The following is a 21,073-nucleotide window of genomic DNA, read 5'->3' on the forward strand; positions in this document are numbered from 1 at the left end:
CTCCTGCCGTCAATCAAGCCGAAGCCCCGCCTCTCCGAGGAGCCTTGCCTCTAAACTCAGGCGGAGCTTGAGGAATGGCCAGGGAATGCGGAAGCTCCGCCCACAAGCCTTTGTGCGCTTGCGCTTTCGGCTCGGTGCTGAACCACTGGTGGCGAGGCTGAAGTCCGGTTATGGAGGACGCTGCGGCGCCGGGTCGAGCAGGGGGAGTCACGGAAAGCCAAGGTGCGCAGGCGGCCGCAGGTCCAGGAGGTACGTGGGGCGCGGACTGCCCCAGGGACGAAGGCGGGGCGGGGCGGGCGCCTCTGCGGCCTCGCGGGAGGCCGAGGGCTGGTGCTTACGCCTCTGTTCCTGGGTGTGTGTCACAGCAGCCCTGGTGGAGCTCACCGCGACCCCCGACGGCCTGGCTCTGGTGAGCCCCTACCACACCCACCGGGTCGGGGACCCCTTAGACCTCGTGGCGCTCGCTGAGCAGGTGCAGAAGGTGAGCCGGCGCGTCGGGGAAGCGAACCACCACCTTCCTAGTTCAGCCCGCGTCTTTCGGCTCGGACCTCACATTGCAGTTGCGCCTTAGGACAGGCTTGTGAGTTGCCACAGTTTCCATTTCACACATGAAGAGGGTCACTCTAACCCAGACCCTTAAAGATGCACAAGTACACGTACTTTATGTTGCCTCCTGTAAGATCTTTGTTGCCCAAGAGCGTGTAGAACTTAGATGTTTTCCTTCTCTGCATCTTTTCCTTTAAAAAATATGTTGAGACAGTTTCACCTTGCTGGATAGCCCAGGCTCGCTTCAAATATCAAAATCTCAAAGACTATTAGAGGGGTGTGCTACCACACCTGGTGAATTTCACCCTCTTAGGAGCGAAGAATCTGTTTTGTCCTATGTCCTCGTTCCCTGGGTACGATATTCCTATGATCAACCCTATATCCAAGGCTTCCTACACCCGTGGTCAAAATGGTAAAATAAAGAAGAAATGAAAAGAGAGGAAAGCGATAGATAAGTTTGGATACACTAACTTCAGGCAAATTGCTTCTCTCGGACCTCAGCGTCTATCTGTAAAATGAGCGGTTTGAGGCAGGAGGTCCTAGAGTGAAGTGGAAAACCAAGTTCCCTCTCATGTCTTAGGAAGACTTGCAGAGCCCGGCTGCTTATTGTCCTCTGTCATCTTTGTGCGCACTGTCCAATTTGGCCTTGATCATGTTCAAAAGATTTTGTTTTGCTCAATAAAGTTAATGATTAATGTGCCCAAATCATTCACATAAACATCTCTGTTTTATTTAAGAAAAATTCAAATACTTAGGAAAGCCCTTTTAATTAAAAACATGTAACTTCTCTTTTTCAGAGAGGTGGGAGCAAAGTCAAACTTTGATGAATTAGGAGAACATCACATGTCTGTTTAGTCAGATCACTTGTTGGAAGGGAGGTTGCCAACGACAAAATCTTGGGCAAACAACATTTTGGATATTTGTGAGTGGTCATCGTGTTTGTTACAGTAGCCTGAACCAAGGAAAGAGGGAACACAGTTTTTGTCTTTTATATCATCTAGTGAAACATAAAGGACATTTTACTATGTTGCTTCTGTTTCTCCAACATAATCCATCCTTCAGAAGCAAACACTTCAAAGACAAATTGAGTCAACATACTACTGTCTGCATACTGAAATACACTTGCAGACAGGACTGACTTCTGACCCCCGACTTAGTGTGTATTCAGAAAGCTTTGGGAGGTTGAGTTTGGTTTTTTTTTTTCATCTTTTTGAGACAGGGTCTCCTTGTAGCCCCAGCTGTCCTGAAACTCACTCTGTAGACCAGGCTGACCTCGACCTCACAGAGATCTGCCTCCCTCTGCCTCTTTTTTGGTCTTTTTGAGACGGTCTCCTTGTAGCCCCAGCTGTCTTGGAACTCAATATGTAGACCAGGCTGACCTCAACCTTAGAGATCCGCCTGCCTCTGCCTCCTGAGTACTGGGAGTCTCTCTTGCTGAATCTAGAGCTCACAGTTTGGCAAGGCTGGTTGGATAGCAAGCCCCAGGGATCTGTGGGTCTCTATCACCCTTCAGTCCCCCAGGACTGGAATTTCAGCCTCATACTGCCCCATCTGGTTTTTTACATGTGTTCTGGGGACCCAAACTCAGGTCCTCCACGGAGTCATTTCCCTAGAGAAGTTTTACTGTGTTGCCTAGGTTGGCCTCAAACTCCTGGCCTTCCAGTAGTTGCACTGGCGTAGATCACTGCACCTACCCTCACTACTCTTCAGCTGTGTGGAGTTTTTTGTATTTTTTTGGTGTTGGTTTTGGTTTTGGCTGGCCCAGAATTCCCTGTGTATACAAGGCTAGCCTTGAACCCACAGAAATTCACCTGCCTCCGCCTCCTGAGTGCTGAAACTAAAGGCATGTGCCAACATGCCTGGCCAACTGTGTGGTTTTTGAGACAGTAGCTTTTTTTTCCTTTTGAATTTGTTTTTATTTATGTGTATGAGGGTTTTGCCCACATGGATTTAAGTGTACCCATGTATGCAATGTTCTCAGAGGCCAGAAGGTGGTGTTGGATCCCCTGAAATGGAAATTATGGGCAGTTGTTAGCTGCCATGTGGGTTCTGGCAATTGAACCCAGGCCTTCTGCAAGAGTAGCCAGTGTTCTTTTTTTTTTTTTTTTTGGTCTTTTTGAAGCAGGGTCTTCCTGTAGCTCAACTCACCTGAAAGTTGCTATATAGACCAGGCTGGCCTTGAACTCAGAGATCTGCCTGCCTCTGCCTCCTGAGTGCTGGGATTAAAAGCGTGCACCACAGCCAGTACTCTTAACTGCTAAGCCATATCTCTAGTCCCTGAGACAGTATTTTTTTAATGTACTTCAGGCTGCCCTTTAACCCATTGTATACCTCAGCCTGGCCTCACCCTCCTGGCAATCCAACTTTTTCAGCCTCCTGAGTGCTGAGATTTCAGGCCTGTGCCACTGTGCGTGGGTTCTCATTGACCTTATCTGAAGGCCATACCCAACCCTATTCAAGTAGTGTATATTTTTAAAATTTTAATTAATATTTATTTTGAGACTGTCTTGATATGTAGCTCAGCCTGATCTCTCACTCACTGTATAGCCTAGGCTGGACTTGTAGCAATCCTCCTGCCTCGGCCTCCAAGTTCTAGGATTACATGCATGGAGCTCAAACAGTATTGTTAATTGAATTTTAATAACTTTATACATGAAATGCCCACATTTCTCATCACTTACTGATAAGAAAGCAGTTCTTTCTTTCATTTTTCTTTTTTTCCTGTGACGTGTTTCTACCACATAATTGTAATACATTATTATTCTGGAGTACATATGGCTGTTGAACACTTGGATTGTGTGGTTAGTGTGATTGGGAGACTGAATGCTTTTATTTAATTTTAATTGAATTTTAAAAATCTGGTAGTTGATTCAGTTATTGGAACTGAACATTTGGGACAATTTGAGTATGTAAATTGACTTTCAATTATAATGTAATGATGTTTAAATACAGATCCAGCATTTCCAATGACCATTTCACACCCATGTTGAGATGTACCAAGTATATAATGTATGCTCCATTTTGAAGATTTTACATGAAATATAAAATATCTCATTAACAGTTTTTAAAATATTGGGGCTGGGTAGCCCAGTCGGTTGAGAACCTGAGTTCAGATCTCTAGCACCTATGTAAAAGATGGGTTGGCAGCTTGTGTCCGTAATCTCAGCACTGAGAGTATGGGGGTGGAGTGGGTAGAGACAGGTGGCTCCCTAGAGCCAGCCAGCCAGGCTTTTGAATCAGTGAGCTGGTCAGGGAGAAACCGTAACTCAAAAAAAAAAAAAAAAAGGAAGACCAGCACTCAGGAGGCAGAGGCAGGCAGATTTCTGCAAGTTCAAGGCCAGCCTGTTCTGCATAGTGAGTTCCAGGCCAGCTGGGGCTACAGGGAGGCCCTATCTCAAAAAAGACCGAAAAAAAAAAAAAGGTGGAGCATGATTGAAGAAAACATCTTCGACTTCTGGCCTCCACGTGTGCACATACTCACAAATGGGAGGGCTTAGTCATGCAGAACAAGGGGACAAGTCATTTGAAGGGGGGAGGGCATATTCATTTTGGTGGTAAGACATCAGGGTGTGGGAGAACCAAATAAGTTCAGTGTGACTAGAGTTCAGACTGAAAAGCAGTGGAATAGACAGGAAGGGACATTTAATTCTAGGTATAGGGTCATGTCAGTGTGGGCTTCTCAGGCATTGCTATTTGAGTTGGGCCTTGGGGGTGGGGGGTGTTCCAGGACATTCTCAGTGCACAGCAGTAGAGTGGAAAGAACACTTCAGGTGGAAGCAGAGCTATTGGTGTAACTCTTCATATTGGGACCTAAATGAGATCATAGGAATCTCTTGCTTTTTCACCCCACAGTTTGGTTTTCTTCCATCTGTAGGCTGATGAATTCATCCGAGCAAATGCTACCAACAAGCTGACAGTCATCGCGGAGCAAATCCAGCATTTACAGCAACAAGCTAGGAAGGTAAGAGATGCAAGTTCAAGGCCAGTTCAGTTTAGGTAGGCTTTCATTTTCACTTAGTTTGGAGGTTGGCTGAACCAGCTTGTAATCACTGCCTTGTTTTCAGTACCTTCTAGACATGCACAAGATTTGAGTAAAGTACAAGGAATAAGCTCGAGAGGTTGCATTAGTCCATTTTGTGCTGCTGTGATGGAATGCTGGAGGCAGGCTAACTCAACAGTGGCTTTCATTTAGCTCACAGCTTTAGAGGTTCAAAGGCATGGTGCTGCCATGGTGTAGCTGTGGGGAGAGCCCTCTGGGTCATGTTGTCAGCAGGACTTGTGTGGGAGGAGAGACCCGTCTCCAAACAGGAAGCCAGAGATTCAAGTGTGAAGCCCAGACTTTTACAGCAGCATACCCCACCTCTTGCCTTTACTTTGCTCTTCCAAAATCTCTATTGAGGAGACCAGTATTCCCTTTTGGGGCAGTGCCTCAGGAGATTAAAGGCCTCCCTCTTGGCCATTTCCCTTCATCAGTTCTTGTGTCACCGTAATGGTGGATGCTCCTAGGATATGAAACCCTAGGGGACAGATGACATCCAAGCCATAGCAGAAGTTAAGTACAGGGTGGTGCTTCTTTGTCTTTGATTGTTTTGAGGCAGGGGCTCCCTGTTGCTTCAGCTGGCCTGGAACTCACTGTGTAGACCAGGCTGGTCTGTCTCACAGAGACTTGTTGCCTGACTCTACCTCTCAAGTGCTGGGATTAAAGGTGTGTACCACCATGTCCAGCTGTTTGCCTGTTGTTTTTTGTTTTTCTTTTAAATATTTTATCATTTTTATTTTATGTGTATGAGTGTATTGCCTGCGTGCAGAAGAGGGGGTCAAATCCCCTGGAACTAGAATTGTTGATGGTTCTTAGCTGCCATGTGGGTGCTGGGACTCAAACCTGGGTCCTCTGCAAGAGCAGTCAGTCCTTCTAACCACTGAACCATAAGGTCAGTACAATAAAGCCATGTAAGGAGGAACAAAGCAAAAGAGTTTTGTTTTATAAAAGCAAGGTACATGACACCAAAAAAGAGGAAAGGAACTTAAGAAACTCTCAAAGCTAGCCACACCAAACATTTTAAATTACTATTCTTTTAACAGTGTTTTTCCTTCATAGTAACGTCTTTACCTCTTGAAAATCATTTGGATCCCAGCAGTGATTGACTGCTGTGGGGCAGCAAGATTCCAAGCATTGAAAGTTTTTGAGTTTTGATTAGGATGATCTGGGTGTGAGTGCCTGCTACCTGTGAGCCATCATTGATTACACCTGTGTGACTTACAGGTGCTGGAGGATGCTCGCAGAGATGCTGACTTGCACCATGTAGCTTGTAATATGGTGAAAAAACCTGGCAACATTTACTATCTTTACCAGCGGGAGAGTGGTCAGCAGTACTTCTCCATTATCTCTCCAGAGGTAAGAACATTCATTCATTCCCCCAAATCTACTCCAGCCTTTGAGAAATTCCTGGCATATGCGTATGAAAATGCAACCATGAAGATTGGTCAGTGGTTTCCTAGAGGTGATGTGAGCCCAGATATGATAAAAAAAAAAATGTATGTGCTTAGATTATTTCATTCATTATCTCTGCTAAGGGAGGGGGCTGGGGGCTGGAGAGCTAGCTCAGGGGTTAGAAGAGCTTGCTGCTCTCCCAGGAGACCCAAATTTAGTTCTCAGCACCCACATTGGGTGCCTCACAATTGCCTATAACTCCAACTCCAAGGGATCCAACACCCTCTTCTGGCTGCCTTAGGCATATGTATATTCCCACCCATCCCCCAAGTACATATACATAAATAGTAAAACTAAATCTTTAAAAAAGAGAGGGGAGCTGGGCACTCAGGAGGAAGAGGCAGAGGCAGGCAGATCTCTGTGAGTTCAAGGCCACCCTGGTCTACATAGTGAGTTCCAGGCCAACTGGGGCTACAGGGAGACCCTGTATCAAAAAAACCAAAAAGGGGGGGCAGGGTCTACTGTAACCAAGGATGGTTCTGATTACTTTGAAGTAAAAAGCCAAAATGGAGGTTTGTGCCATAAGTAGGAAGAGAAGTCTTACTTATGTCCTACCCCTATGAGAACCTGCTCCTTTGCCTTCTCTAGGAATGGGGAACAGGTTGTCCACACAACTTCCGTGGTGCCTACAAGCTACAGCATGACTTGTCATGGACTCCATATGAGGACATTGAAAAGCAAGATGCTAAAATCAGCATGATGGACAAGCTGCTAAGCCAGCCGATGGCCGTGCCCCCATGTACTGAACCCACCCTCCAGGGATTGACTCATTGAACACCGACTTTGACCAGCAGCCCTCATGACAAGGGCCTGACTGCCACCACCTCCTGTTGCCCACATTCTCTACCTTGGCTTGATGGGAGGGATCATGAGAACTGGGCATGTAGGTGAATCATGAACTTGTTGGAGGGCGACTGGTGAATGTAAGTGCTGTTGCTGTCAGTTGGGATGGTAAGGAATCATGGGGTCCTCTTTTGGGATCCTCTCAGGGCCACTGATGCCCAGACAGCCCATTTCAGAGGACTGGCTAGTGCTTTTCTTATTCTCCAGATGGTTTTCCCTTAAGCCAAAGCTTTAGAGAAAGAACAACCTTCTTCCCACAGCAAGTTGGTGGGCCATTTTCCAGTGGGAACCATTATCTATCTTCTGTGTCAGGTTGGTGTTGAAACTGTCTCATAGGTAGTGCTGTGCCAATTTCAGATTCATCTAGGACCCCAGTGTTGAAGAGATAACTCAGCAGTTAAGAGCACCTGCCACTTTTGCAGAGGACCTGGGTTCAGTTCCCAGCACACACATGCTGGCTCTCAACCACCTGTCACTCCAGTTCCAGGTTTTGAGGGCCCTCATCTGGCCTCTGCACACACATAGTGCACATACATGCAGGTAAAACACTCACAAAATAAGAATAAATCTTTAAAACAACAACAACAAACAAAAACTTGGCGTGGCTGGGTGAGAATGTTGATTCTGGAGTTTCTTTATGGCTGGCGAGGTCTGGTTTGCCCTTTTGCCCTTTTTGCCTAGTGAGAGTGACTGGAGCATCTGAGGAGCCAGGAGCAGCCAAGCCCAGGTTTGGGCGTCACCTTGAGCCTCAGCAGTGTTGAGAACTGGAAGAGATGTAGAATGCTGCTGCTAGCTTTGCAGGAGTTCACGCTGAAGGCTTCGTAAGGATGACAGCCTGAGTTCAGCCACTGCAGTGGGCAGAACTATGAAATGGCAGCTTTAAGACAGTGTGGAAGCACTGGAGAGATGCTCAGTGCCAAGATGGATGACCTGCCACTCTTCCAAAGGACCCTAGTTGGGATCCCAGCACCCATGTCGGGTATCTCAAAGCCACCTGTAACTCCAGCTTGGGATCTTACGCCCTCTTTTGGCCTCTGCAAGCACCCACACACTGTATACACATATGTACATACATTAAAAACAGTGTAGTATGGAAGAGAGACTAGGGCAGTGGAAGTGCAAAACTAGGAAAACGGCCAATGCGTTTTCCTCAGGTTATGAGTTACCTTGGATTTATTGGGTCTCTAGCCCAGGCTAGCCTGAAACTAGCATAGGCTGGCCTTGACTCTGTGATAATCCTGCCTTGGTCTTCCTAGTGCTGAATTTACAGGCATGAGCCATTACACCTGGCAAGTTTGCTCAGATTGAAGCTCATTTTTACCTGAATAAGTCATGAGCTGGGGCTGGGGGTGTGGCTTAATGGTAGAGTGCTTGTAGCATGAGGCCCCTGGATTCCTTCCTCAGTGCTGAACAGGACCTTTGTTTTTTTTGGTCTTTTTGAGAGAGGGCCTCCCTGTAGCCCCAGCTGGCCTGGAACTCACTATGTAGACTAGACTGACTTTGAACTTACAGAGATACGCCTGCCTCTGCCTCCCAAGTACTGGACTAAAGGTGTATGCTACCACACCCTGCTGAACAAGGCCTTTTTGGCTAGACTTTGAACTTACAGAGATACGCCTGCCTCTGCCTCCCAAGTACTGGGACTAAAGGTGTATGCTACCACACCCTGCTGAACAAGGCCTTTTTGGCTAAACTACTCTCCTTGTGACTCAGAGTGGGTTCTTTGGACTCTACCTTATTTCCTATTTGTTGATCAGGACTAGCTAAATTTATTGCCTGTCCAGCATGACTGCTTCAGTGCCATATATATTGTGATATGCTCTAAAGAAAGTAAGAAAGGGCTGCTTGACCACAATTGCCTAAGTTTGCTTCTGCTCCAACCCTCTCCTAGTGTTCATGACTTTCCTTAAGAGCTGTGCACCTTGTGAGCTAAAAACAGTCCATGCCTAGGCACAAGACTGCTGGAATCTAACAAGGAACATTGATGATACTTGTCCTTTAGTTCACATGGTGATGTTCTACAGAATGAGCTACAAAGCCTCTTGCTGGAATGCTGCACGTGTCTTGGAAGAAAGTGCTGGGCCAGCGGATGATTCTGACTAGAAAGTTGCCTGGGTGTTCAGAGGTTCTGACCTGTGGTGATGACACGTTTTGAGTGGGTGCTTGGTTAGCAAGTAAACCATTTGCCACAGGTTTAGTGGTTTAAAACAATAATTTATTCACAGTTTTATAGGACGGGTTCAGGCACAATTTTTCCAGGTTTTGGCTTCAGGATTCCTCTGAGACACTTCAGGGCTGCAGTCAGGTTAGGATTGAGTTCTCAAGGCTATACTATCTGCCTCCAAGCTCACTTACTGGCAGAATTTTGGTTCCTCAAGGATTGCTGGACAGAGGGGTGCCTTCTGCTGATCAGCAAGAAGTCACCTTCGGTTTCCTGCCACTTGAGTCCCTGCAACATGGAAAATTTCTCCATCAAAGTGGAAAGAATGAAAGCTTGCTAGCAGAGTGTAAGTTCCATCCTGGTTAGACCAGTCAGAGGTGACATGCCTTTGGTGTATTCCTGGTTAGAAGCAAGTCCCTAGGCCAGCCCACACTTTGGAAGGAATTACACAAGTGCATGAAGACCAGAAGGCAGAGATCAGAGTCATTAATCAGATCTTAGACTCTGCCATGGTGCTCATTTCAGAAAAAAGATCTATTATTAAAAGACAGCATTAAAAGTAATTGTGGGGCCAGGAGTGGTGGTACACACCTTTAGTCTCAACTGGGGAGGCAGAGGAAGATGGATCTCTCTGAGTTTGAGGTCAGACTAGTCTACATAGTTCAAGACAGCTGGGGCTACAGGAGACTCTGTCTCAAAAAGACCCCCAAAAAAGTAATTGTGGGAAAAACCAACTGTGAGGTTGGGGAAATGGCTCAGCAGTTAATAGCACTGACTGCTTTTGCAGAGGACCTGAGTTCATTTTCCAGAACCCACTTGGCAGCTAACAGCCATCTATAACAGGTTCCAGGGGGTCCAATGCCCTCTTGTTTCTGCAGGCATTGCAAGCACGGTTGCACTCTACATACATGGCAGGCAAAACACATGTGAAAATACAATTTTTTAAAAAAGTGATTGTGGTAGTATTGCTGTCCCAGGTGGGGACTTGTCTCCCAGCTTTGATAAAATAACCTCCCAGTGGCATTCCTATTTTCCCCTTGGTCCCTTCTCAGTACATTCTTCACACAGTCATCAGGTTCATCCAAAATACAGATCATCCTCACTTGATATTTCCAACTATGAGCTGGGCACTGGAGAGCAATGATTTTTGAAGAGAAACTTCCTGTTCAAGATGCTGTACTTCCTGGGCTGGAGAGATGGTTCAGCAGTTAAGAACACTGGTTGTTCTTGCAGAAGACCCAGGTTTGAATCCCAGCACCCACATGGCAGCTAACAACTGTCCGTAACTTCAGACCCAGGGGATCCGACGGTCTCTTCTGACCTCCACAGGCATTGCACAACATAGGAGCACTTACCTACTTGAAGGCAATGCACACATACACATAAAATTTTTTAAAAAAAGGAGGAGGGGAGCTGGAGAGATGGCTCAATGGTTAAGAGTACTGACTGCTCTTGCAGAGGACTCAGGTTCGATTCCCAGCACCCACATGGCGGCTACAAACTATCCTTAACTCCAGTTCCGGGAAATCTGAAGCCCTCTTCTGAGCTCCACGCATTGCACAACACGGGTACACTCACATGTCATGAACATAAAAAACTATTTAAAAAAAAACTGTACTTCCATCACTGACCACCAGACTGTGCTGTTGCTCTTAACTGCTTAGTCCAGTTACCTGGCTAAAGGATACCAGGTGGTTTTGTAACAGAACCAGGAGATTAGGACCCAGGGAGTGTGTGTGGCAGTGCTGTCACCAGCCACACTCACCCATATCCCCATCATCCCCGCCCCCCCAGTTAAGGTTCTAGAGAATAAACAGCTGGGTAATACAGGGCACTATTTCAAAGAAGCTCACAGTAGAGGAAGAAGCAAGTCAAGGATTGCAACATAGTTTACAATGGAGATTGAGGTGGTGTGGTTGTGCACACCTTTAATCCCAGCACTGAGGAGGCAGAGGCAGGTGGATCTCTGTGCGTTCCAGGCCAGTTGTAGCTATATCCTGAGACCCTGTCTCAAAAAATAAATTGATAGAGGTATGAATGGAATGTAGAACACTGGGAAGGGAAAGATGTGACTTAGAATTTGGAAAGATTTTAGAGGAGCTGATGCCTGCTTAGTACTGAAAAACCACCATTTTGGAAGCTCTGCCCTCCTGTAGGAAGGTGCCTTTTGGGAGCTAGGTTATGTTCTTTTTAGCAGATGGACTGGAACTCACTATGTAGACCAGGCTGGCCTTGAACTCAGAGATCTGCCTGCCTCTGCCTCCTGAGTGCTGTGACTAAAGGTGTGCACCACCACGCCCGGCTACAAACATGCTCTTAACAAGCCATATCAACAGAAGGACTCCCAGTCATTAAAAGGAGTTCAGTAAGATTGTTCTGGCTAGAAAAATAACATTTTTTGATCTTTTATGTGTGTGAGTGTACCCGTGTCATGCAGTACCGAGGAGGACAAAAGAGGGCGTTGGATCCCCTGGAACTGGAGTTACAGGTGTTTGTTAACTGCTATGTGGGTACTGGGATTTGAATCTGGATCTTCTGCAAGAACAACCAGTGCTTTTAACCACTGAGTCATCTCTCCATCCCTGAAAAAAAATACTTTTTTTTGTCTTTTTGAGACAGGGTCTCTCTGTAGTCGCAGCTGACTTGAACTATGTAGATCAGGCTGGCTTTGAACTCACAACAGTCCGCCTGCCTCTGCCTCCCAAGTGAAAAAATACTTTTAAGACAGAGTCTCACTATGTATTTCTGACTGGCCTGAAACTTGCAGTGTAGACCAGGCTGGTCTTGAACTCACAGAGATCTTCCTGCCTCTGACTATTGGGGTTAAAGGCATGTCTCACCATATCCAGTTCTGTGGGGGGTTCGAACCAGCGACCCCTGTGCAGTGATGACTGGGGATGAGTAAGTGCGCTGTTCAGCAGCTCATGCCACCCCCAGTACCGGGAACACTCAGGTGCAAGAGGGAGCCTAGTCAAGCAGGGACTCATTTATTGCAGGTGTTACAGAGCTTATAAAGGCATCTGGAAATCCCCCTCCCCCCTGAGGGTGTATCTTAAGGGTGGTCACACACTGATCATGCACTCCTCAGCAGACTTTTAAAACAATTCAGGCTGCGCCCCAGTAACTTCCTCTCGGACCTCTGCAAGGTGGGGCCTTTAGGTCCCCACACAGTTCTGGCTAGAAAATTCTTATTTCTAGCAGCTGAAGAGATGGGTAAAGGAGAAGAGAAGCAATTCCAGACAAAAGTACATGAGAGTTGTTGGTAAGTGACCTGACCCTTGGGGAAATGCAGCAGTCTGAAGTGAACACTGGCCAGAAGTGATGGGAGAGGAACTGAGGTCTGTACTACTGGCCTTGAAGAGGTAGAGGCTGGACAGCGGGAAGACCATGAGGAGCTTCCATCCCTAGTCCAGGCAGGAGATGATGGGGGTCTGGACTGAAGAGTGTCAGAAGGAGTGGTGCCAAATTTCATCAGTTGTAAGACATACTTTTTGTATTTTAGTATCTCCAATTTGTGTGCTTCTAAAAGTCAATGGGCCTGTCATAGTTGTCATTTTTTTAAAAAACTTTGTGTACGTGGTGTGTGTGTGTGCGCACAGATGTATGGACATATAAATGCAGGTACCTATGGAGGCCACACCTGACATTAGCATCTGGCCTCTGTATATGTGCACACGTGTGCATGCACACAAACACATGATGACATCCCCAGAAATTAAAAATAGGAGCAAGATGAGAATAGAGATGCTGTGGGAGTAGTTTAGTTGGTATTTAAGTGACTGGCATGTAGCGGAGGTATGCCAAGGCCAGAGAATGTCTCTGGCATTAAAACCCACATGCAGGCTGGGTAGGTGGCACACATCTCTAATCCTAATACTTGGGAGGCAGAGGCAGGCAGATCTTTGTGAGAGCAAGGTCAGCCTGGTCTACAGACCAAGTTCCAGCTAGCCAGGGCTATAGGGAAACCCTGTCTCAAAAAACAACAAAACAATAAACTCCCCAAATCCCTTCTGCACACAAATTATGCATGTGGACTCTTACTGGGTTTTTTTGGTCTTTTTTCCCCCCTTTTATTTATTTTTATGGGGCTTTTGGGTACTCTAACATTCCCCCCTCTGAAGAGGTAACCCTAAAAATCTTTTAAGGATTAGATACAAGCTCCCAAATACTTTTGACATTTTGCCTTTGGAACAGAGTATGTTAACAGTCTTTCTGTAGCCCCAGCTGGCCTGGAACTCACTATGAAGACCAGACTTGCCTCAAACTCAGATCCTGTCTGCCTTGGCCTCCCAAGTGCTGGTATTGAAAGTGTGTGCCATCACCCCTGGCTAAGGTTTGTTTCTTACAGAGCTGGAGCTTGGGAGAAAGGAGCTACAAAGTGCCTGGAGAAACTAGGCTTCTGTCGTCTTAAGCAGATTTGATTCAGTGGATCACTGTTTGGAAACGTTTGTCTTTGTCTTGATTTGGAATGCTATCCTGTCCTGTTTCTCTTCCACTTCCCTTTTTCTGCATCCTGACCCTCTTCTGGAGCCAGGACCCTGGCAAACTTTCTCTCTCTTGGGTGATCTAACCTATTCACAAGGCTTTAGCACCTCCAAGCTGCTGCATGGTTTCTAGCTCTGATCTGTCTCCAAGTGCATGCACACTTCTTTGTCTAGCAGCCTTACTTGAAATCTCCAATTGACTCAGTCATTAAAATTAAGATTTTTTTTTTTTTTGGAGACAGGGTCTTCCTGTAGCCCCAGCTGGCCTGAAACTCACAGAGATCCATCTGCCTCTGCCTCCCAAGTGCTGGAATTAAAGGCGTGCCCCACCATGCCTGGCTCCAAATGAAGATTTTTATTTTTATTTTTTTAAAATTTTATTTATTTATTATTTTTATTTTATGTGTATGTGTGTATTGCCTGCATGTAGGTAAGTGCACCTGTGTTGTTCGATGCCCGTGGAGGTCAAAAGAGGCTGTCTGGAACTGGAGTTATGGACAGTTGTTAGCTGCCATGTGGCTGCTGGGATTCGAACCCGGGTCTTCTGCAAGAACAACCAGTGTTCTTAACCACTAAGCCGTCTTTCCAGCCCTGTTTTTACTTTTATATCTAATTATATGTACATGTGTGATGGGGGAGGAATGTGCACATGTGAGTTCAGGTGCTAGCCAATTCCAGAAGGTGGTGTTAGATGGAGTCACAGGCAGTTGTAAGCCACTTGATGTGGGTGCTGGAAACTGAACTCAGGTCCTTCTCAAGAGCAGTATGAGCTAAAGAGCCCTGAGCCAGCTCAGCTTGCCAGCCCAGTCATTACAAACTTAACGTGTCCACAATAACTCTGATTTTATCTCCCAAACCTGCATCAGCTCATGTCCTCTGTATTGCGTGAGCACCTGTCTTACATATTACTGAGATCAAAAAGCTAAGCCACCCTTCAGTCCATTGCTCTCCTCACACCAATTAGCAAGTCTCAACACTGCCTTTTTAAAAAATATTTTTTTTAATTTTTTTATGTGTATGCATGTATTGCCTGCATGTAGGTAAGTGCACCCGTGTCATGCAATGCCTGCAGGACAGAAGAGGCTGTCAGATCCCCTGGGACTGATGTTACAAACCGTTGTTGGCTGCCATGTGGGTGCTGGGATTCGAACCCAGGTCTTCTGCAAGAACATTCAGTGTTCTTAACCACTGAGCCATCTCGCCAGCACCAACTCTGCCTTCCACCCTTCTGGGTCCAGGCCACCTACGTCTCTAGCCTGGACTAGGGCAGTAGCTTCCTCCTTTAGCCTGGACTAAGACATGAGTCCATTGCTGCCAGCAGCATCCTTAATCCTGACACCTCTATTTCAGGACATCCCAAGAAGTTCTCCTAACACTTAGGTAAAAACCAGACTTCTTGCCAAGGCTCTATGTGGTCCGCCACTTAGAAATAATAGAACTGGATTGATGTTGGGTTTGGATTGTGGCACACTCTGATCACATGATCCCAGTTCTTTTCAGTTGTTGAGACACCTTGGTCTGACGTTAGGGTCAGATTGTTTCAGGTCTGTTTTGGGGGAGGGGGGTTTAATTTTTTTTAGGTGCTGCAGATTAAATCCAGGGCCTTGAATACTTTGGGCTATATCCCCAGCCTAGCTCCTAGCTCTACTAGTTTTTGTTTTGTTTTGTTTTTACAATATATATTTTTATTGAATTTTTATGTATTTCATACATCTCAATCATATTTAGACCCTCTCCCCTATCTGCATCACCACATAGGATCTCATGCATTCTGTCATATACGTTAAGGCCTATTGAGGCAAGTTTATGTCCCCAGATGTCCCTGGTTCATGCACTGGAGCCCGGTCATCCTATCTAGCATCTCGCCCTTATTAATGGTATAACTGACAGTAAATTCAACAACTTGAACCACCATTTCCTCTTGCGTAGAACGAGCATGCAGATACTAAGGTCAGGGCCAGTCAGAGGTCCAGTAAGCTGAGGCTAATGTGTACAGCCTCCAGCTCAGTGCTGACTGCCTGGTGACTTCGGTTAGGACCTTCCCTTCCTGATTGTACTCCTTTCCCTTCCTGATTGTGGTGTCACATGGCCTCTTTGTGCCACCCTTTCCTGTCCACCCTTTCCTGTGCGTATTCTGTGGGTGTGGGGCAGGTGAGGTGGAGACCTTACCTTAGAACTGGCGCTTGAAATCCTATCCAATGCTAAAGTTTCTTTCCAGGTCTGGCATGGTGCCTCACACTCGTAATTCTAGCACTTCCAGGACAGGTAGGAGGACTGCCATGAGTTCAAGGCTAGTCTGAACTACATAGTGTGTTTCAGGCAAGTCTGGTCTAATAGTGTTAGTCTCAAAAAACAAAGCAAGGCTTGTGTGGTGGTGCATGCCTTTAATCTCAGCACTCAGGAGGCAGAGGTGGGCAGATCTCTGAGTTCGAGGCCAGCGTGGTCTACATAGTGAGACTCTGTCTCGAAGGAAATAAAAACATTCTATAGCACACTACCCATGGGAATCTGGCCCCTCTGGGATGCTCTTCCCCCCACTGCTGAGTGCCTCCCTCAGCCCCGGAAGTCCTCCCAGGGCTGCTTCCTCTTACTCCTACTGTAAGTTTGGCCTTCCAGCCTCCTACTTAAGACACTTGCTCCACAGTGCCCACCAAAATAACCTTTCTGCAAGAACCCGTCCTGGGTTCTTCTGCAAGAACCCTTCTTAAAAACACTGTCTTCAGTTTTGAGTCCCAGTTCCTCAGCTCTTCATCTGAGAAGTGTTACCATAAGCCTTAGCCCCTCATCAGTACAAAGAACAAACAGATAAAAACCCTACCCGCTGGGAGCTGACATTCAAGGGGGTCTTCATGATATGGACCCCAGCGTCCTTTTACAGCTCTGTCTTCTCCAACGCACTTCCTGCCCACTGCCAACCTTACGTACTCTGCAGCAGGGGCCTTTGTGCAGAGCACACGCCCACTGTGGCGCAGAGCACACGCCCACTGTGGATGTCAAGAAGTCCGGGTTCAAGAAGTCTACCCGGCTCACCAGGATGGTGAAAGAAGGCCCTTCCTGTGAGACTCCTCCATGCCCCGCCCCCTGCTGTTCACAGAAAGACCTAGAAACTAAGGCTCAGTCCAAAGTCCTGGAGCCCCTCCCCTGCCCTCGGGATTGTGAGCTAAGAACCAGGGGTAAGAGGCTGGCTCCACTGCCTGGGCCGGACCCTCCGCCAGCAGCTGGAAGGAGTGCGGGACTCCACCCCCATCTAGGAATGTCAGATCCCCCGGTGAGCATCTCCGCCTCCCTACGCCACTGCCTGGGCCGGACCCTCCGCCAGCAGCTGGAAGGAGTACGGGACTCCACCCCCATCTAGGAATGTCAGATCCCCCGGTGAGCATCTCCGCTGGCACCTAGCGAGTGGGCAAAGAAGTTGGGGGGTATCAGACCACCCCCTCCTCATCTCAATGTGAAGTTGGGCTTCACTAGGTCACCTGGACAACCTGAGTGAGGCTAGTGAGAAAGACCAGCACCCTGTCCCCAAGAGGCCAGGTCTCTGTAGGACATGGCTTCTGTGGAAGGGGCGGTAGTGCGTGCCCTCAACCACCTATCTTTCCTTTCTAGAAACTCCCAGTAAAGTCAGCTCTGGATTTTATATTCCCCTACTCATTCTCACACTCATCACAGTTTATTCCTAGTTTCCTTCCCGGTTTCCTTCCCAGTTTCTTCCCCAAATCCCCTCCACGGGCTGCAGTTCAGGGTCCTATCTGTGAAGGCCCCAGCTGTGACCTTCCCACCAGCTTCTCCTGTAACCTCCTCCCCTTGGAAGCCAGGGCCTTACTGCGGTTTTAAATTCTGTTTGCCTACTACGCTCCATCCTTAGAGACCAACTACACCCCATCCTTAGAGACCCTGGTAAATGTCACCACGTTGGTGAGATCCTCCTGTGCCCTTACTCCAGTGTTGGTCTTTCCTTCCTGGTGTGCCCAGGGCAGCTGGGACATGCTAGTCAGGCAAAGCACTTGCCCCTTCACACTCTTGTATGCTCCAGACTTCGGCTCCTTGTGGATGCCTTGTTCTCTTTGTTCTTCAAGTACACAAGGCACACGCTGGGCAGGCATCTGAAAGAACAAGGAAGATACAATAAACACCTGATAAGGACTGGGCAGCTGCTGGGTGTGCCCAAGGGACTGGGGCATTGAGAGTTCATCAAAGTTGGCTTAGCAGAGGCCTCAACCAACAGGGCTAGGTTCTGGGTATATTAGATTCAGTGCAGTGAGGGGCCCTGGGAAGACCAGAGTGGTGTACTATTTTAACTGACATTGAACATCTATTGTCAGGCCTCATGCTCAGCACAGGGGACCCTAGTCTGTGCTCAAGTTGCATCCCCTCTAGGAATAAAGGAAGACAAGGTAGGTTGAAGGCAATAAAGAATGCAGTATCACACGGTGAGCTCACACAAGAAGATGTGACTTTACAGAGGAGGAGCACCTACAGGCTCCAGGAAGTGTCAGAGAAGCTTCCCAAAGAGGACCAACCCAAGACCCAAGGACAGTCCCCAGAAGAAACTGGGACTGGAGAGTTGGAGCTGGAGAGCTAAGTAGAGCTGCTGTGGAGCTGGGCTCCAGACTGAGGGGCTGGAGAAGCTGGCATGTGACCAGATCTGCTCCTGTACGCCAGAGCACTGCCATAGCCTCTCCTCGACTGAGAAGGGTCCTTCCCACAGTCAGGCTAGCCCCTCTCCTCTGCTCCTTTTCCATGCTGTGTGGCATCCGTGCTTGACTGTCCTCCTTGAGCGATAAGAACAGGTTGCGACACTTCTGTCCCCAGCTCCAGGAATCAAATTTGCTCTTGAGCTAGTGTTTGCTGAAGGAGTGGACTGTTCATTATTTCTGTGAACTTAAACAACCCTTCCACTCAACTCCCCATTCTTTTGCTCCTGGGACCTGTGCATTTTGCTGCAAATAGCATTTAATTGGGAAAGAGGAGACCCAATTCAAGTCCTAGCTCCACCATTCACTGAGACAAATCCCTTACCCATCTGGAAACCTCAGTTTCTCCATCTGTAAAATAAGGTGCCACTCTGAATTAATACATCCCCACATGCATGCATGTGTCCCATTCCCCTGGATAGATTAGCTGTAAGCTCTTTGACAGCAGGGACCTGGGGCTCTCACAGCCCCTAGTGCAATGTAAGTATGTAGCCAGCGCAGCATCAGTTCTGTTAATGTTAGATGACAGAACATAGAGGAAAGAATACTCAAGGCAAAGTTGTGAGTCAACTTGGCAGTGTGTCCTCTCCCCAGGTCTTCTCCTCTCTGAGTTGTCTATCCTTACTTGGGGAGTTAGGATGATAACAGGAGGCCCAATGGAAATCTCAGGTATCTAAGTACTTTATGAACAGGGTAGACAATGTGGCAGATGATTCATCATTAATTAAGACTGAAACAGCTGGGGAATAGTGCAGATGAGGTAGTTGCTGGTCTTTGGAAGACTGACTGGGCACCCACTGACCTGAGAGGCAGAGACACTGGGATACTATTCTTTTTTAATTCATTATTTTTATTTTATGTGTATGAGTGTTATGCTGCATGTATGAAAGTGCACCCGTGTTGTGCAATGCCCTCGGAGGACAGAAGAGGCTGTCGGATCCCCTGGAACTGGAGTTATGGACAGTTGTTAGCTGCTGTGTGGGTGCTGGGATTGGAACCCAGGTCTTCCATCAGAACAGTCAGTGCTCTTAACCGCTGAGCCATCTCTCTAGCTGGACACTGAGATATTATTCTGCTAGGAGATGGTAGGTAGGCTGGCAGGTGATGGGGTGACTGGCTCAGGAACTGGGGTATGTGGTCTTGCTGGGGTCATCCCTGAAACCCAGGAGAGTGCTGAGTAGGTTCCTGGGGCAGGAACCTACCTTTGCCCCTTCCCTCCCAGCTTTCCCAGTCTTGCACTCTTTCCTGTCTTGGGTTTGGGCTTAAGGTCTTGTCAATCCTGATGATTTTGTTGACACAGCTATTAATTTCTTTGGTGACTGAGGCTGCCCATGGGTGCTGCAGGCTTCAGTGATGTTTTGAGAGACTCCAGGTCCAAGTCCAGCCTCTCTCTACCTTTGACAGCTTGGTGGCAGGGTTTGTGGGAAAGAATGTGGTTTGTCTCAATTCTTGCTCAGACCAGAAGGGCCTGGGGCTGTCCAGAGGGGCTGTCTGGAGGCAGAGCCTCAGCTTCTAAATGAGTGAATGACTGAAGACAAAATGGACAGGAAAACACCTTAGAACTTACACATTTCACTCAAGGGCAGGATTCCTATGTATGGCAGGTATGTTTATCCCAACCAGTGGGGCTTATCTGTCTCAGAGAAGGCTGGGTCTGTTTCACAGTTTGTGTGTAAGGAGCATACTTGTTTGTACATAGTATAACAATAGACCCAAGACCAGTTGTGAAGATGGGTAGGGCAGCTGGCTCCCTGGTGCTGTGAGAGATACCATGGGTGGCCAAAGGCCTGGACACAGTCTCTCTGCATGCAGAGGCTGGCACTGTCCGGTGAGGCTTGCCAGTGAACTTCCTCAGTTCTAGTCCGAAAACCTCCTCCTGCTGGGATCCCCCAGCAGAAGCAGAAGCAGAAGCAGGAGACTGAGGCCCAAGCAGGCAGGATTTGGTTCTGCTCACTTACTGTGTAACTTTGAGTAAATGTCTCCATTTTTCTGCACATTAGTTTTCTCATTCATAAAATGAGGGAAGAGTTTCTGAGCGGGCCCAGACCAGAGGCAAGAACATAGTGAAAGGTGTTGTGAACTCCTGAGTGCTACGGACACTCACTTTGTGAAAGTCATTTCCTCCTCTGTTGGAGATGGGCCTGGTGTTCCAGGATGGCCCTGAGGCCTCTGAGGGAGTAAGCTTGGCCTCTCTCAAGTCAACTATTAGTCTACAACAAGACCCCATTTCTCAGACAGAGGTCTTTGGGGTGCCAAGAAACGTACAGGGAGGATGTCTGTGCTCTGAGGTCAGGGCAAGTCAGAGAGGGAGTGGACATGAGGGCTGCATGGATTCTACTTAGCCACTGAGATTCTCTAAAACTGTTGTCTTTACCTTGGGCATCTCCTCTACTGACCTGCTGTCCTTCATCCAGCTGGAGACAGTGCAGGAAGGGTGTGGTTCTGAGATGAGGTTAGAGATACAGGTTAGGGGCTAAGAGATCAAGCACATCACCTAGGAGAGTCAGAAAGCTTGTTTATTTTCACATGCATGCGGTCCCAGAATCAGCAAAAAAGGCTTCAAGATTTTCTGAGTCCACAGAAATATACTACTGAGGTTATATAGTCCTTTTTAGGTCATTTAATGGTTGCCCCCCGAGCCCTATGGCTCTTTACTTTTTTAATATTTTATTTATGATTTTTATTTTATGTGTACGAATGTATTGCCTGCATATATGTGAGTGCACCTGTGTCATGCAATGCCGTGGAGGTCAGAAGAGGGCTTTGGATTCCCCCGGAACTAGAGTTAAGGACGGTTTGTAGCTTCCATGTGGGTGCTGGGAATTAAACCTGGGTCCTCTGTAAGAGCAGTCAGTGC

The 21,073-nt window shown here is 47.4% G+C and overlaps 2 protein-coding genes across 2 annotated transcripts in view; both read left to right on the forward strand.

Moving 5' to 3' along the window:
* The first annotated feature begins 20 nt into the window (after nt 1-20).
* Nucleotides 21-6,951, forward strand: CUNH1orf50 (chromosome unknown C1orf50 homolog). Its single transcript, XM_008842832.3, has 5 exons — nt 21-249; nt 366-481; nt 4,421-4,507; nt 5,810-5,941; nt 6,626-6,951. Exons 1-5 carry the CDS (start codon nt 171-173, stop codon nt 6,809-6,811), a joined length of 600 nt encoding a protein of 199 aa, XP_008841054.1. The 5' UTR covers nt 21-170; the 3' UTR covers nt 6,812-6,951.
* Nucleotides 6,952-16,379: 9,428 nt separating this feature from the next.
* Tmem269 (transmembrane protein 269) overlaps nt 16,380-21,073 on the forward strand; it is a 13,834-nt gene continuing 9,140 nt past the window's right edge. Inside the window, exon 1 of the mRNA XM_029568161.1 lies at nt 16,380-16,698. Within this exon, the coding sequence (XP_029424021.1) occupies nt 16,380-16,698 (319 nt within the window). The remainder of the gene's footprint in view (nt 16,699-21,073) is intronic.

The sequence above is a fragment of the Nannospalax galili genome, unplaced genomic scaffold, assembly GCF_000622305.1.
Source record: "Nannospalax galili isolate Female #2095 unplaced genomic scaffold, S.galili_v1.0 scaffold1480, whole genome shotgun sequence".
Classification (NCBI taxonomy): domain Eukaryota; kingdom Metazoa; phylum Chordata; class Mammalia; order Rodentia; family Spalacidae; genus Nannospalax; species Nannospalax galili.

Excerpts from the sequence above, each read along its gene's own strand:
- CUNH1orf50 (XM_008842832.3), top strand. The coding sequence starts at position 171 with ATGGAGGACGCTGCGGCGCCGGGTCGAGCAGGGGGAGTCACGGAAAGC. Across the intron at positions 250-365 it reads GGCGGCCGCAGGTCCAGGAG|CAGCCCTGGTGGAGCTCACC; the intron begins GTACGTGGGGCG and ends TGTGTGTCACAG. Across the intron at positions 5,942-6,625 it reads TCTCCATTATCTCTCCAGAG|GAATGGGGAACAGGTTGTCC; the intron begins GTAAGAACATTC and ends TGCCTTCTCTAG.